Source organism: Penicillium rubens (genome assembly GCF_028828025.1).
Source record: "Penicillium rubens strain IBT 27055 chromosome Unknown utg000003l_segment0_segment0, whole genome shotgun sequence".
Taxonomy (NCBI): Eukaryota; Fungi; Ascomycota; class Eurotiomycetes; order Eurotiales; family Aspergillaceae; genus Penicillium; species Penicillium rubens.
Window position 1 is genome coordinate 4,751,088 of NW_026890601.1, and position 15,879 is coordinate 4,766,966.

At 49.6% G+C, this 15,879-nt stretch overlaps 8 protein-coding genes across 8 annotated transcripts; 4 read left to right on the forward strand and 4 right to left on the reverse strand.

The window, feature by feature from the left end:
* Window positions 1-231: 231 nt before the first annotated feature.
* On the forward strand, window positions 232-1,406 carry N7525_008033 (cysteine synthase A; the record flags this gene model as incomplete). Its single annotated transcript, XM_002568456.1, has 2 exons — window positions 232-349; window positions 409-1,406. The coding sequence occupies 2 exons, from the start codon at window positions 232-234 to the stop codon at window positions 1,404-1,406; spliced, it is 1,116 nt and encodes a 371-aa protein (XP_002568502.1).
* A 573-nt stretch (window positions 1,407-1,979) lies between these two features.
* N7525_008034 (translocation channel protein TIM22) lies at window positions 1,980-2,625 on the reverse strand (the record flags this gene model as incomplete). Its single annotated transcript, XM_002568457.1, has 3 exons — window positions 1,980-2,315; window positions 2,376-2,471; window positions 2,521-2,625. The coding sequence occupies 3 exons, from the start codon at window positions 2,623-2,625 to the stop codon at window positions 1,980-1,982; spliced, it is 537 nt and encodes a 178-aa protein (XP_002568503.1).
* A 603-nt stretch (window positions 2,626-3,228) lies between these two features.
* N7525_008035 (DUF4048 domain-containing protein) lies at window positions 3,229-5,039 on the reverse strand (the record flags this gene model as incomplete). The annotated part of the gene is made up of 2 exons (XM_002568458.2): window positions 3,229-3,433; window positions 3,499-5,039. 2 exons carry the CDS (start codon window positions 5,037-5,039, stop codon window positions 3,229-3,231), a joined length of 1,746 nt encoding a protein of 581 aa, XP_002568504.2.
* A 1,368-nt stretch (window positions 5,040-6,407) lies between these two features.
* Window positions 6,408-7,852, forward strand: N7525_008036 (uncharacterized protein; the record flags this gene model as incomplete). Its single annotated transcript, XM_061214277.1, has 4 exons — window positions 6,408-6,769; window positions 6,826-7,124; window positions 7,179-7,411; window positions 7,463-7,852. 4 exons carry the CDS (start codon window positions 6,408-6,410, stop codon window positions 7,850-7,852), a joined length of 1,284 nt encoding a protein of 427 aa, XP_061068708.1.
* A 1,504-nt stretch (window positions 7,853-9,356) lies between these two features.
* N7525_008037 (uncharacterized protein) lies at window positions 9,357-9,560 on the reverse strand (the record flags this gene model as incomplete). The annotated part of the gene is made up of 1 exon (XM_002568459.2): window positions 9,357-9,560. One exon carries the CDS (start codon window positions 9,558-9,560, stop codon window positions 9,357-9,359), a length of 204 nt encoding a protein of 67 aa, XP_002568505.2.
* A 632-nt stretch (window positions 9,561-10,192) lies between these two features.
* N7525_008038 (uncharacterized protein) lies at window positions 10,193-10,645 on the forward strand (the record flags this gene model as incomplete). Its single annotated transcript, XM_002568460.1, has 2 exons — window positions 10,193-10,372; window positions 10,436-10,645. The coding sequence occupies 2 exons, from the start codon at window positions 10,193-10,195 to the stop codon at window positions 10,643-10,645; spliced, it is 390 nt and encodes a 129-aa protein (XP_002568506.1).
* A 1,406-nt stretch (window positions 10,646-12,051) lies between these two features.
* Window positions 12,052-13,199, forward strand: N7525_008039 (phosphotransferase family protein; the record flags this gene model as incomplete). The annotated part of the gene is made up of 2 exons (XM_061214278.1): window positions 12,052-12,528; window positions 12,588-13,199. 2 exons carry the CDS (start codon window positions 12,052-12,054, stop codon window positions 13,197-13,199), a joined length of 1,089 nt encoding a protein of 362 aa, XP_061068709.1.
* A 549-nt stretch (window positions 13,200-13,748) lies between these two features.
* N7525_008040 (STE20 family serine/threonine-protein kinase) lies at window positions 13,749-15,724 on the reverse strand (the record flags this gene model as incomplete). The annotated part of the gene is made up of 4 exons (XM_002568462.2): window positions 13,749-15,236; window positions 15,289-15,456; window positions 15,530-15,597; window positions 15,679-15,724. The coding sequence occupies 4 exons, from the start codon at window positions 15,722-15,724 to the stop codon at window positions 13,749-13,751; spliced, it is 1,770 nt and encodes a 589-aa protein (XP_002568508.2).
* Between the last annotated feature and the right edge of the window lie 155 nt (window positions 15,725-15,879).

Consider the following 15,879-nt stretch of genomic DNA (forward strand, 5'->3'; position numbering starts at 1 on the left):
TTGTTGCTAAGTGTTGATTATTCGAAGGCGAAAAGCATCGCAGACTGCGGGACCGATCAAAGGAGTGGAGGCCTTGGCGGTAAACAAACAGCCCAAAACGGGAGGCCGATAGCCGATAAGGGTAGCCAGCGCACGTGATCTGACTAATGCCGATCATCGGACGTCCGCGAGCTCGTCATTTCCCCGAAGGTCGATGGGACCATTTGTTCCTGCATTGCAAGTCAAGTCAGGATGTTTCGTCAAAGTGTTCGGCGGTTCGCCACTACGGCGGCTCGTGCTGCCGAGGGATCCACTGCCTACTGCACCCGGGTGTCAACAGCCCAGGGCGTTGTCAATGGACTGACCGAGGGTATGTCTAGCTTGGAGGGCACCCTTGCATACAAGTTTAAGCTGACTTTGATACTGCAGCGATTGGCAACACCCCACTTATCCGATTGAAGAAGCTCTCCGAGCAAACCGGTTGCAATGTTCTCGGAAAGGCAGAGTTCCAAAACCCCGGAGGTAGCGTGAAGGACCGAGCAGCGCTCTTTGTGGTCAAAAACGCCGAGGAGAAGGGACTCCTGAAGCCCGGTGGCACCGTGGTTGAAGGAACGGCTGGAAACACTGGTATTGGACTGGCGCATGTGTGTCGGTCAAAGGGCTACAAGCTCGTGATCTATATGCCCAACACCCAGTCCCAGGGCAAGATTGACTTGCTCCGTCTGCTGGGAGCGGAAGTATACCCGGTCCCCGCAGTGGCCTTCGACAACCCCCAGAACTACAACCACCAGGCGCGCCGACACGCCGAGTCACTAGACAACGCAGTCTGGACCAACCAGTTCGACAACGTTGCGAACCGTCAAGCACACATCGAAACTACCGGGCCCGAGATCTGGGCACAGACCCAGGGCAAGATTGACGCCTTTACCTGCGCTACCGGAACCGGAGGTACCCTGGCTGGTACTACGCGCTATCTGAAGACTGTCAGTGATGGACGTGTAAAGAGCTTCCTCGCCGATCCTCCGGGCAGTGTTCTCCACAGCTACATCCAAAGTGGTGGCACACTGATCGATCGTTCTGGCAGCAGTATCACTGAGGGTATCGGCCAGGGACGTGTGACAGATAACCTTCAGCCCGATATTGACTTGCTAGATGGCTCTGTGAACATCAGTGACGAGAAGACTATCGAGATGGTTTACCGCTGTCTGGATGAGGAGGGCCTGTACCTTGGTGCCAGTTCCGCGATGAACGTCGTGGCCGCCAAGGAGGTTGCCGAGAAGTTGGGCAAGGGTAACACCGTTGTGACCATTCTCTGTGACGGTGCTTATCGGTATGCGGATCGCTTGTTCTCCAGCAAATGGCTCGAGAGCAAGAACCTGCTTGGCTCCATTCCGAAGCACCTGCAGAAGTACGTTGTGTTGCCTTAGAAGACTGTATAAATTGAATAAACTGTATTCCCAAGTGGGCGTCGGAACTCCAAATGAGTAAATTGGGGCGTGCATATAGATAGGGATCTGACACTGTTCAAGTTCGCATTTGAGACGGACATAGTATACAGTTTGCTCGAGGAGACGGTGCGGGTTCGATGGAAGTTGTTCAAAATTATTTAATAAGACGACCGAATATGTAATAATTGGTATCAATTGTGAGAGGTGAGTCTCGAAAGGCCAGTGTATATATATCCACGCTTGGTATTGTACAGAAGAGTAAAGAGTCAGACCCAGGAAGATCTAATATGGGGTAAACCACCATGCCGAGGCCATGCAATGCAGGCGTCAAACAAGACATGCAACACGAGGGAGACAGGCCAGAAGAACCATGCTCCCAGCAAAATAGACAAGAACAACCGAAACGCCCGCAATGCTTCCGTTCTATTCCAGAACGCCAGATGCCGTAGAAATGTACAGGTCGAAAAGCGCAACCAGGTCAGGCCGCCTGGCAAGAAGAGAGCCAAATGACGGAAAAAGGTCGCGCTTTCAAGTCGGATCCGAATGGAACATTTACTCATCACCGGGCATTCTCATGTAGGCATCAATAGCCGCACTGAACGCCGCGAAACCAGCGCAACCAAAGGCAGCAGCCTGGGGACCCGCCTTTGCGCCGAGAATACCACCAGTAACACAACCAGCGGCAACGCTGTTGGTAAGGTCGTTCTTTGCGCGGAGGCCTTCGATGCAGCATTCGGTTCCGGAGTAAAGCGCACCGACAATACCGAAGTTCTTAGCAGAGGACCAAGAGCGGGCGCCCATATCCTTGAAACCGCGGCGGACTTGTTCGCGCCAGGGGAGGTCGGCGATGGCGCGGCCTTGGGGTGTGAAGGTCGAGTCGTAGGACATCTAGAGCGCGTAAATGTTAGATATGGGATTTGCACATCAATGATTCGATTGCCAACTTACACTGGCCATAAAGAGACCGAAAGCACCACCAAGACCGAAACCCATGGTACCCGAAATGACTGTCTTGATAGGGCAAGACTCCATACCACGTTGCATCTATACTTCATTAGAATTGGACAGAATCCACGTCTAATCGACGACAAACCATCTTGACCATAGCCTGCTCTTGTTCGTTCATTCCCTGGGTGTCCGGATTACCTCCCAGGGAGGTCATCGGGATCGCGGTGCCTGTTGTGCCGGGAAACGCCATGTTGATAGTTGACGTGGGTAAGGTTTGGATTGAATGTGGTCGTATATCGTACTCGCTGGATTGGATCCAAGTCGGCCTGAATGATCAATCCACTGGACCTCGGCGAGAAAAAGAAATCGCGTGAGCAAGTAAAATCGAGAACGCGGAGATCTTGCGGAGGCGACTAACTGAACCGCAAATTTATTTTACGGGTAACCAGAAAACCCTGAAGCGCAATCATGCACGTGATATACCGACTCCGCAGAATCATCGTGCCGTTATCGGTATAACGCATGGAAACAACCAATGTTCAAAATCAAATACAGATCAAATACAGATCAAATACAAAGACAGAATGGAAACTCGTTGTATTCATAAAGCTAACATTGAAAGAACCAAAAATAGCATTTGTGATCAAATCAACTGGTATTTCAACAAATCCTGAAAGCAAATCGAAGCCTGCATAAGTACTTCGAAGGTAGTAAAGGAAAGAAAATGCATCGACAAGAGAAGAAGCAACGCTCTCGTATGGTATAGTCCGAAGGTCGTAGCCCTACATAATTCCGTAGATAGGGCCGAAGAAGAAGTAGCAAGTATATACATGGAAGGAAAGCAAGAACCGTATTAGTCCTTCTTGCTGTCCTTGCGACTGAGCGAAGGAGAGGCAGTTCGCTCTGGAGAAGGTGACAGCGAGCGCTCCCATTCTGCCATCAGATTGGATGCAGTACGTTGAAGCTTCGAGGGAGCCAGCTTGGTAATTGCAGGCCAGGGAATGCCTTCAGAGGCACTAGGCTCAAGCGCAGAGGAAGCCGGGTTCAAATCGCCAAAGCTAGGAGCGGTGGTCAGCGCATAACGAGGTTGTCATAGATGAAATCAGAAAAGGTCGAACGGTACCTAGCGCTGGTTCGAGGGCTACTACCCTGTGTAGTGGGCGAGTGATCATGTTTGGATTCGACTGTTGATCGGCTGGATGAGGGCGTGTGCGTCTTCTGCGCTGATATGGGCGTATCCCAGTTATCCCAGTCGTCGAGATCTTCATTCTGCGCATCGATAGAATTACTGGAGGGGTGATGGCGCTGTTCGGTTTCGGTCGCCTCGTTTCTGTTGGCGGCTTTGCTGCCGGAGGGGTGCGGCGGAGCGCTCGAAGACTTCTGAGCGGGTGTATCAATGCCGAATTCGTTCCAGAAAGATGTGGAAATTTCCGCCGGCTTGGTGTCTTTACCAGTTTTTGTCTCCGCCGCTGGCCCCCTTCCCCGCGAAGACGATGATGACGATGACCGTGATAGCTTGCCGTCCGCTAGCAACCGTTCTCGACTCCGGGATTTCGCCAAAGAATCCCGCTTGCGACCATTTGGTGGTGCCAATGAGTTGGATGATGTGTTTCGTGTTTGCGTGCCGTTGATTCCTTCCTCGCCCACAGTCGCTTGTCGGATATCTTCCAAAAATGTCCACAGACCTTCACGGAGATCGGATGCCATTTGCTTGCCGGTGCGCATCAAGGCCTCCCGTGAAGGAGGAGGAAGCGTCTTTTGCCACTGTGCGAGTAGATGTTCCGGTACCTGGCTCTCGTCTAACTGAGCACTCATCAAAGCTGCATTACTGCGGTCGACAGATGGTAGTGTCGCAGAGCGTGGGGTGCGACCCACACGTTCAGCATCTGAGAGACCTGGTTCTCCGCGAGAAGAAATGCTGGGACCTGAGACCGGCGACAAAAGAGACAAAGTCCGAGTATGTGTGCCGTGAAACACTCGCCGACCATTACTCCCAATCTTGGTCCCTGGGGCGGGGGCAGCACGCATGCTGGACCGACGGTCTAGATCCCGGCTCATCCGTTCCTGTGACACTGTGCTCGTAACAGAGCTCATGCTTTGTTCCCGGCCATGTGAGCTCGGAGCTTCGGGTGTTGGGAAATCAGGCGACCGCAGGGGCATTAGTGGTTCCGCGTGGTTGATCTCCGCGCGCTTCCTCGACTTTTCAGACAGTGCCCACTGCTTCTTAATTGTCGCTAGGTCTGCTTCGGCCCGAGTAAGCTCCTCGCGAAGCTCCATGACCTTCCGCTCCTGCGAGGCGATGGCCCGCAGGAAGTCATAGCCGTCATCCGGTACATCAAATGCCATAGGTGTTCCCGGAGGCTGAGCGGGGGAGGGGCGAGTTGAGGGCTGTGTGGCTGGTGGTATGGAGCCGGGTGAGGTGATGTTGGAATCGGGTGTCTCAGGTTCGTTCAGATTGATGGGGAAGTTCAAAGTCAGGCGTTTAGCATGGCGGCACGTCTGCACACGGGGTAGTGAAGATATTCTCTTCTGAGCGAGCGACGATGAGCGTGAGAGAGTATGGGTGAACTGCTCGGAACCAGAGTCCTGCTGTGGCACAGCTGAATTCTGGTTATCCGGAAATGGACCATGGAGGAGGTTCTCCGCTCCCGGAAGACTCTCCATTGTGGACCAGCCAGTAGGAGAGATCAGGATATTTCAAAAAGTCATCAGAGAAACAAAACAAAAAAGAACAGTAAGACAGTAAGAACAATAACAGAGAGTTGACAAGGGGAGAAAATAATAGCTCCGAGTCTCCTGAGTCCAGCCCACAGCGGGTCCCGCACGAGTCGTGTTTCAGGGGGCAATTAATTATCTTATTAAGCCCGTTTCGTGGAGGTCTTGGCATCGAGGTATTCGGGTATAGATCGACATACATCGTGTGAACTTGTATATCATTCTAAACAGTAAGAAGGATATATTGTGGCTCAAGAGTCCGTGGTTCAAGCACGGAGTATCTCAGCTGTTACATATGTAATGTCCGTTCGAGACTGAAACATTCCCGCCATGTCAACAGCCCTAGTTTTCCAAGGTTGCTAGTATGCAATGTAGAGAAGGCTACTACCTACCTAGGGAAGTAAGTCTGGAAGGAACAACAGGGCGCTCACTTGTTCAGGGCAGGTGCGATCGAGTCACGAGACAGATTAGGAAAGTACGCAAGTGCTCATTCGAGGAAGGTACGTGTTCTTGGGGGTATAAAAGGGCTCCTCCCACCTTTCTTCCTCTTCTCTTCTTCTTCTTCTCTTCTTTCTCTCAGCCCTCTCGCCCACTATCTCTCCGTAGCCCCCGGAGATAGTGCAGGCGAGGCACAGGGCCGTGCATCACCTATACATAAAGACGTCAACATTACCAAGGTTGTTGAGGTCCATATAGGTCTACACCAAAAACAAACCGGTCTTTCTCGTGGAAGTTCTTTGACAAAGTCGTGGCTGAGCCTTCAGGCTCCATAGTCACTTGACAGGTCCCACGGAATACATGGGGGGTGTTAATCACATCCTCTTCCAAGATTTCATTGTATAGTTCCCTATGTACGTAGGTACATAGGTAGTCACCAAAATACATTCCAACTTCCTGTTCACCAAATGCCTAGACTACGTATGTAGGGTACAGATTTGAAACAGAGACACCCCCGGTGGATTGACGTGACAGGTTGAGCCTGCGTTCAGTCTATGTGGGCACGTCACTGCGAGACTCCAAATGTTGTGGGGTCTCCGGGTAGAAGGCGAGAGCTTGACGGCCAATGTTGTTTAAGCTTATTTTTAGCGGCTGCACACTAAGAATTGGCTTCCCAACTATTTATTTGGCGTTTACAGTGGAAATAGTCCCCTTATCATGGAAAAATCAAGTTAATGCCCTCCTACAGATGAGAAAGCGACAAAGAAAAAGGCCGAGATAAAAATAGACCTCGGGAAGATTGCAGGGGTTGACCCGTCATCCGCAATTCAACCGCACGCCGGAGTCCAGCGCGCATTCGCCAACAACCGCGTCTTCGTCATGAACTGGAGAGCATGTGCTCGGCATATTCGGTCCAATTCCAGGCTAATTCACAGATCGGGGATTTCTGCCCAACTTCCCATTTCCGCGTACCGACTGATCTCCCCCTTTGATCTAAAAACTGCCTGGTCGCGTCGATGCTCATCACAATGGACGTCCAACCCGAGAGTCTTCCCAGTCTTCGATCTCGGCTTACTGGATTCGTCCCTCAAAATTGAGGACGAGCTTGCGATGGGATATGAGCCCGATGAGGTGTACACGTACCCCGCTGAGCACGAAGAAATCCTGAACGACAGGTACCAGATTCTGCAGAAAATCGGTTATGGGCCCACGGCAACTATTTGGTATGCTGGTGATCTTGTGTGAGTGTCTCATTTGAGCCGGAAAGATACTGCTCCAGTTCTCAGTTTCACAACAGGGAACCGAGATTGGTTGTATTGAAGATCTATGTGGTGGACCATATGCTCAGGACTTATGGACGGATCCACCCACCAAAATTATACCAGGAGAGCAAGTGCCCTCTTCACGAAGTTCGCGATCGCTTCTCCATCAAGGGTCCTCGTGGCCGTCATATTTGTGTTGTTCACGAGGCACCGTCGCTAGACCCAGAACAGGTGCATGCGGGGGACAAGCTGGATCTCGACTCGGTGAGGTCTACGATGAAACAAATGCTGATCATGATGGATTTCCTTCACACCGATTGTTATCTGACTGCCCGTAACTTCCCTCGCGATTTTTTTCTGAGGGATGAATGACTGATTCCCAGAGTAGGCATAATGCCAAACAAAACACTCAACGTTGATTCCGGCGACAGACGAGTTGCTGGACCCAGCAATGACGAGCTTATCACCCCAATGATACTCCCAGGCGACGGCGTTCCCCTCCGTCTGGACTTCCCGGACGCTGATATGTCCGGTATCGAGGAAAAACATTGCAGGCCCCCTGAAGAGGTCTTGAAATCAAAATTGGATCACAAGGCAGATATTTGGGTTGCTGCGGTCGCTGTGGGTACTTTATTTTGAGGCAAAAGAAAGACACTTACATAGTTTATCCAGACATGGAATTACACCAAATCCCAAGGGCTCATCGAGGGACGGAACTCAGACGGAGCCTTTGATGACCGAGTCCACATCGCGGAACTGGTTTCTCTACTGGGACACCCTTCACCAGAGTTCCGCGAGAAGACGCGACTAGCCTCCATGTTCTGGGATGAACAAGGAAATTGGACGGGCCAAGCTCCCATACCAGAACGAAGTCTCGAGAGCCTGGTAGCTGGAAATGAGGGCGAGGATGTGGAGGGTTTCTTGCAGTGGATGCGAAAAGCGCTGCAATGGGATCCTGAAGATCGGCCAACGGCTCTGGGGCTCTTGCGTCACGAGTGGATGTCCCGGAAGACGAAGCCTGTGGAGGGAGAGGATATAGATGTATCCGACGAGAGCACTTAAACCTAGTCTTTCCATTTTGTATGTCATCTGTGGCGATTGTATAAGTATATGTACATATAATAGAAGCTCCACTCAGTCAAACTCCACTCAATCAGAGGCCTGTTGGACTACAAGTTGAAACAAACTCGAAAATGTATAGAATCCACCAGAAACTAGCTTGCTCAAGAATTCAATTGCTCTGAACTTCGACATCCAACTATACATCTCAAATTGTAGGTGTTTGCTCCTTAGTCTCGCTTTCCTAGCTTGCAAACAAGGTAAACTCCGCGGACATCTTCTGTTGGTCTGTTTTTCTTATACTTCCGTTCATCAACTGGACCTGCAGAAAATCCATTCTCATAGTCCATGAGAATCTACCCGTTCTTGACTCATAGATCATAATCTGGACTCTCCACATATCACCAACGAATCAGCTCTCAGATTCGCCTGGTCCTCCAGCATCATTGGTCTAGTGGTAGAATTCGTCGTTGCCATCGACGAGGCCCGTGTTCGATTCACGGATGATGCACAAGAATTTCTTTTTTTTCCTTTTTTGTTTTTGTTCAATCCAGCCATTGATTAAATTGCAGGCTGAACGGGGAATAGCTTTTCATCATCCTGAGAGAAAAATTTCATGTTCGGATGTGAGAAGTGTAAAAAGTGCGAGTATTTGGTAGAGATTGATATCTTCAATTAACTAGACTCCATTGATAGAGTGGGTTAACAGATAGCTTGCGGAAGAAAACGGAGATGGTGACTGCCGGTGTGATTGTATAGAGGCTTGGATATCTCGGCATATCCCAATGTAAGAGAACAAGGGGGCGAGATACAGGGAATGGCCTGGTGTAGCTGAAAGTATTGATTGGTTTGCAGCATCCTATCGAGACTTGCTACTTGCGTCTTGAGTTCTAAGTGAAAATTCCCTACCTTGCTAGTATCGGAACAGCATCTTGGCCAAAGCCCTAGTCATTTGATTGATTATCTTCATCCCCATAACATCGTACCTTCTCCATGAAGCAGGCAATGGCCTCTGGGCTACGAAACGTGTACCATCTTCGAAAATACTTTGACATGTCTTCAATTGTGTTATTTGACCACAACCCGAACTCAATCGTCCGCCCCTCCAGAAGATCCCGCTATTGAGGTATTTCTATTAGTGCGGTATCCTCATTTTTCACTATAATGTTACCATTGTCTCATGTGCAGATTATCGACACGTACTACCTGCCAAAGTCTGGTTAGAATCATATTTTGACTCCAAAAAAGGATTTGTACTAGTATCCTCCTTTGTGTTAAAAGTACGCATGCATAAACTGATATCACCATTCTATCTATTGTCCTTATGAACGAATACACATGTTATATTACCCAAGGTAACATTAGAAGTAGAACTTCCAGGGCATATTTGCAAGCCGTCAGAGTATGCGATATTATGACTCGTACGCGTTGACCCTTAATAATATGGGCTCTTGTATCCCGAGTGCCCAACTGCTGCTCGTGTGTCAGGGACAAAAACATCCATATACTATATTGGGAGTGGACTGACCTGCTCACTTTTCTTTTTCACTGCCGTTTCGAGTGCAGATTTCCTTGCACGGTTCCGCTCGCGCTTGCTTCTAGCGAAAATGGCAGTGTCAACCATTAGGCCAACCCTGGCGGTACCCGTGCTAATCATAGTGCTATAGAAGGCCGTGATAGCTTTGTGGCTCTCATCATTTGCGCTAGACATAGTGGCTGTGTGGGGCGAAGAAACTTGATGAAGAGGTATCATAAGTTGTAAAAACTGAGCTGTACTTGTTGTCCAGATCCTCCACTTAAATAGTAAGTAATGGCCACAATTATTAGACTTTGCATCATGAGCGAGCAACAACTTTTCTCTGATGGCTTTGAAGGTTACTAATGTTCTTTGTTGATTAGAACTAGCAGGTTTGAATCCGGCCTGGTATGTCCCCTTCACTCATCCAAGCATGGGAGGGGGTAGCTGCAGCATTAATGCGATAACACAACTTTCCACCCCAGTTCATTGCTACATACGTATGCAAGTATCAGAGGAGAGACATTGCGGACAATGTAAACAAGGTGACGCACCCATATTTGCGACCTATTTCTACTCCGGTTCTAAGCCAGAGATCCTACGGTCTATATTAGCGTAAGTCCCAATGCCGGGACCTCAATGGCGAAGTGTTCATTCCTACCCAACTAGGGCGAGCCAACTGACGTACCTACATCCTGCACGACCCGCTCCTCAGTTCCAAGCAAGTATCCTTCACTCACCGCCATCTCTCATCTATCGCCTTACACTTCTTCATTGTTGCTATTGCGATGTAAGCGACACCCACAGAGGACCATCGGCCGCTAAACATGGCCGACCCACAGCAAAATCGACCACAGTCAGAGGCAAAACGACAAGGTCGTCCACCCCATGAATCCACGTCTTGGCATCCCCATAATGCGAGGAAATGGAAGACCTCTACCGGCGGACAAACTGTCAAGAAATCTGCAAGTCTGGGCTCAAAATACAAAATGGGGATCGTCTGCGTGGTTAGCCGACTCTCACCTCAGCCTATCACTCATGATAATTAGTCCCTGCTGGTCTTCTTCTAGCTCCATCCTGACAGCTTTGCCGCGCTGCGTTGCGAATACTCTGTCCTGTCCATTATTTCTCAGGTTCCCTCCCCAATTGGCCACTATCGCATTATACGCGCTGATTGCAAGTCTGATGTCCTTGTACTGGGCTCGCCGAAGGCCCGCTGGCACCACTTTGGCAGCGTGTCAACGAGCCAGCTCTTGATCTTGATTCACTACTTCAGATGAAGGGCGAATTGCTTGACTACGTTCAATCATTATATGTCAAAGGAGCCCAGTAGAAGGCACAAGAGAATGAGCAGTTGAGTGAGGTAGAGCGGATGTTTACTGACTTCTGTGCTCGTGTGAATGAAAGGGATAAAGCGATATGCAATGACTTGGTCAAACACGACGACCAAGGATGAAATAGGTTGAAATCGACGAATCGAATGTCTAGGTGATTACCTACCTACCTAGGTACCTACCTAGGTAGGTAGTCTTGAGGTCTATTTGAGCTAATCGGACGGGTGCCAGACCATAATAATGACCCATGGATCCATCAAGCTTCAAAGTGGAGACTTTTCTCGGGAAGGACCCACCTTCTTATTTGGTGGATCACTATAGACCTCGGGAACTTCCAGGGCTGCTTTGCCTGGTAAAGTAAGAGAGACATGAATTTCTCCAAGTCGACATCACTGGCTGAAAAAACTTCTCTAGATTGTCTGCTTGCTGGCTGGTTGTTTTCATGGTAGGGTTTCGTTTTCCGGAATTATTCAGGGCGAGTAGTCATTTTGGCAGCGCGGGGGGCGGGTGCGCGAGGATGGACTCACTGTGGTTAAGAAGGAGACTTCTGTTCAAAAAGGCCATTTAACAGCCCTTGGCTAATGTAAAGGGCGGTGGTGTTAGCCGGGGCTGTACTGTGGGTGAAAAGTCTGAGGTATTGAACTGGCTCAACCTGATCCTTGTAAGCAGGCTTGCCTGGCCCAACCGGAGAAAGCGAGAATATGGGAAAAGCTAAATACCTGATAGCAGGGTTGGGGAAGGCGCTGGCTTCAAATGTTAGACCAGTGGCATATCAAGACGATGCAGCGTAAGACTCAGGCATGAGCCAAAGGAAGAAAGTGAAGAGACTCTCATAATAAAAGGTCTATATAGAAAAGGAGGAAAAAAAAAAAAAAAAGAATCCGTACCCCAACTACTCCTGGTATGAGGATCGAAGCCCTGACCAGTTTCACCATTGACTGAGCTTCCCAACGCGGTATCACCCGGGCTCATTGTTCCACCCAGCAATCAGATGACCTCGTGTCTCTCACCCACTCGGCCACCCAGGGAGGATTTTGGCAGATTACCTTGGACTATAATCAAATAGTCAATCTATAAATCCTTAAACCAAGCTATCCATTGCAGTTGCCACTCAATGGTAAGGAGATGGTTAGTTTTCATATATTAGATGTGTATGTAGCTGGTTTATCCAGGAGATATGCTTATTTGGATTTAGATCCATGCATATGCATATGCAAGGCTGGAGGATACAGCACACCGCTAGTTGCAGTTCTATTTGATACGTCCTCCTACATATTTCAGAATGCTTAGACCGTTTCCATCTCTCAAGATATCGTTTGAGCACACTTCCTATCTCACTACTGGCCTCGAGAATGGACTCTCTCAATTGGAAAACAGACATTGACAATGACAAGGAGGTACCAAAGATCAACTGGACCGCTCTCCAGGAATTTGTCATCAACTTGAGGAACAGCAAAAGCGAGAAACCAACAACCAGAAACTGTCACATCCACGAAAAGTACAACCTGGGCGGCCTCCATCTAGCCAGGATTCTCGAATTCGACGATGGTATGAAATGGATAGCCCGAATCCAACTGCACAAACTCACCAGCGAACTCGAGAAACGACTCTTCCACGAGATCTCCACGCTCTCTATCCTCCACGAGCAAACAGACGTCCCCGTACCAGAAGTCTACGGCTACGAGACAAATCCAGACCTCATCGGCCGTGCATTTATGATAATGCAATTTATTCCCGGAAACACAGGAACGGACTTTACGAGTTTCCGTAGTAAGGATATACCCCCTCAATTTCAAGCCAAGTTCTATCACGAAATGGCACGCATCCATGCAAGTCTCACAACCTCCAAAGCCTTCGATATTCCAAGTCCATCTAACAAGTAAGCCAGGCAGCGATATCAACAATCCGGTTCCCGCAAATCGGCATGATAGCTAAGCGAGCTAACGGCACATACGAAATCGAAGCGATACCAGATCTGGGGGGCCCATTCAACACGGCAACAAAGTATTTCGCAGCATGGGGCGAGCACACCACGTTCCCGAGATCAGAGGAAAGCATGAGAGCTATGCTACCGGAAGAGTATAGGGACGATGTCATCGAATCGACTGGCGATTACCCACGACGGATCAAGGAGCATCGGTTCGATATCACGGTTCGAAATGAGGGTCCTTTCCCACTTAAACATGCCGACTTCCTCCATAGCAATGTCATTGTCGATGCTGAGTTCAATGTACTGTCGATTATTGACTGGGAACATGCCGGTACGGTTCCCTGGGAGAGGGTTGAATTCCCGATGTTCCTATACACGCTTCCTCCTGCCTTGGATTTCCCGTGGAGATATGATGATGATGGAAAGCCGTTGGCTGATGATACAAGGAAGTTATGGGAGAAACGAGAGGAGTATGTGCGAAGCGTTGCGGAGGCTGAGAAGGAGATGGCGTCTGACGATGGACTTTCTTCAATATTGGGGTCGATATATTATCAGAATCTGTCATCGTAATACACGAGGTATGAAGAAGGAAAGCTGGGGATTTATTGTAGAGCACTGGACGATTTTACACCGGATAGATCTGTGGGAGTACCCATAAACAAAGGGAATGAGGATTGAATGGCGTTTGCTTCGTCTTGTTTCTGGGCACAGTTATATTGGAGGAAATGCGAAGCGAAGCAAAAATCAAGACATTTATCACATTTCAGACGTAGTATGTTCTAGTACTCCTCGAAATACCTAGAAAGAAAATCACACAAGACCAAGGGCCAATAGACAAAGACAGAAGCACAGACAGCATTCTATCAGGGAAAAAGAGAGTACAGAAGAAAGCGCAAAAAGATTACACCAGATCATTAGGAACTCCGGGACCAGTCCCTCCAGAGTAAGTGACAGTAAACAGGACGAACGAACGGACACCAATGATGCAGCCAATGGCAAAGAGTTGTACAAGTGTCAGAACGCCAAATGGGGTCTATACAGCGAATGGAAGAAAGAGTAGTAAGGGGTGTTGAGGTGGATGTAGGTTGATGTCGGAAGCGTGAGGATGATTGAGGGAAACTAGAAGCCGCCCCAGCGGTTGCGGAGGCCCTCTGACCATCGCTGGTAGAGGACGTCGGAGAGTTGTTTAGTGTGTTCCATACCGGGTGCAGCTTGAGCAGGGACGGATGGGGGTGACTGGGGTTGAGGTTCGGGAACGTAGGATTGCCGACGACGGTGGCTTTTGAGATGTGGGTTGTTTTGGGCCAGCACGAGGCGTGGCCGCGAGGGGGAATCCGGTTGCGTGGATGGAAGAAGAGTGGACAGGCGGGAGTCTGCTTGGAGCTTCTCGTTCATGATCCTGACGATGTGGTAGAGGCCTTCGGGGTCGACCATTTCCAGATCGCTCCAGGCTTCGGCGAGTCTGGAGATTGCCTCGCGCTTATCACCATCTCCTGTTGTTGACAGGATTTCCTGACAGGACATTCCCACTGCCTTGCTATATGCCCGTCGTCCAATCTGAGCCTCCTTGCTTGAAGTGTCGGTGGCCACTGTCTTTGGGCTCTGATTTTCATCAAATCCATGCTTGGCCGGGTTCAGATCGGTGGGGACCTTGTCCGATACCCGGCGGAACTGTCTGACTGTTGACGGGCTGTTGCCGTAGCTTAAGTCTAGACCAAGGGGCTGTTTGACCCCACTTGAGCGACGCTTGGTATTAGCCCGTCTGACAGACGGAGATCGGTCGGTAGGAACTCGGCGGACGGTGGAGTTTGCCTGGTGCTTAGGCGGTGGCGGCGGTGCGCTTATATGCATATCTTCAAGCATCTGAGTTGGATCAGGCGCGTTTTCCTCCTCCTCGTCGAATGTCATCCAGTCCGTGCCCTTGGGCTTGAACATTGGAGGAGGCTTGACTGTATCAAAGACCCAATCGTCATCATCGAGATCCTCGGGCCTGGTCATGGTGTTGAGAGACTCGGCATAGTACTTGACGTCTTTCGTCTCACCACGGCCACCATCCCAGTCCTGTTTGCGATGTATCAATTCTTGGAGTGCTTCAGGCTTGCCCGCATTCCGGACGAATTTGTGCCTCAGGAGCTCCTTTGCGCTCGGCCGCAGATCCGGGTCCTTCGTCAGGCATTGGGCAATAAAGTCCTTGAATGTGTTGCTGTACTCGTTGCCTTCAAGGCGAGGGGCGGGGTTCTTCGGAATCAGGAACAGCACTTTCATCGGGTGTGTGCTGGCATGCGGGGGTTCTCCGTTGATCATCTCAATTGCTGTGATACCTAAAGACCAGATGTCTGCCTTGAAGTCGTATCCAGCCTGCTGGATTACTTCCGGTGCCATCCAGAATGGAGTTCCGACGAATGTATTGCGCTGCGACTTGATGTTGACCAGCTGCGCGGCGACACCAAAGTCTGCCAGCTTCACCTTTCCGGTCTGAGAAAGGAGAACATTGGCAGCCTTGACGTCACGATGGATCTTGCCTTCGCTGTGCAAGTAATCCAAGCCCAGGAGGAGTTCTCTGCAGACGATGGCCACATGAGCTTCGTTAAAACATCCAGGTTTTAACTGGGACGGTTAGTGGTGTACCTCACAGTAAAGGAAATAGCGAGAAACGTACCAAATCCAAACAGGAACCACCTCCGAGGTATTCCATAACAATCCATAGTTTGTGCCCCTTGAGGAAACTGGCTTTGTATTGTGTAACGTAGGGGCTAGCGCAGGTAGCCAAAACAGAAATTTCCTGTTGGATCTCCTGAATATCATCCTCGCTGGACTCGAGATCTATCTGAGAAGGGAGTCAACAATCGAACGGAAAAGGCGTGAATTGCAATTCGAAGATCAAAATATGAAAAGCGTACGTGTTTAATGGCAACAATCTCGCCGTCGGTCTTATCAATGGCCTTGTAAACGACTCCGAAACTACCACCTGCAAACGGAGAATACGGTTAGCCGACGGAAATGTGAAAAAAAAAAAAAAGTAAAATAAACAGAGCTTTGGTCAACTCACTTCCCAGCTCCTCCATCACCTGGTAATGACTCGACATGTCGTCCATTGCGCAATAATTTAGCCCAGCTAGCTACTCCGGTCAGACAGGGAATGTCGACAGGGCTCATCCAAGTAATGAATGAATAGCTTGGGACTTTTGATGGTCAAGACGAGAGTAAAGAGGCGATGACAAGGGGTGGAGCATAAATCCCCAAACAAGCT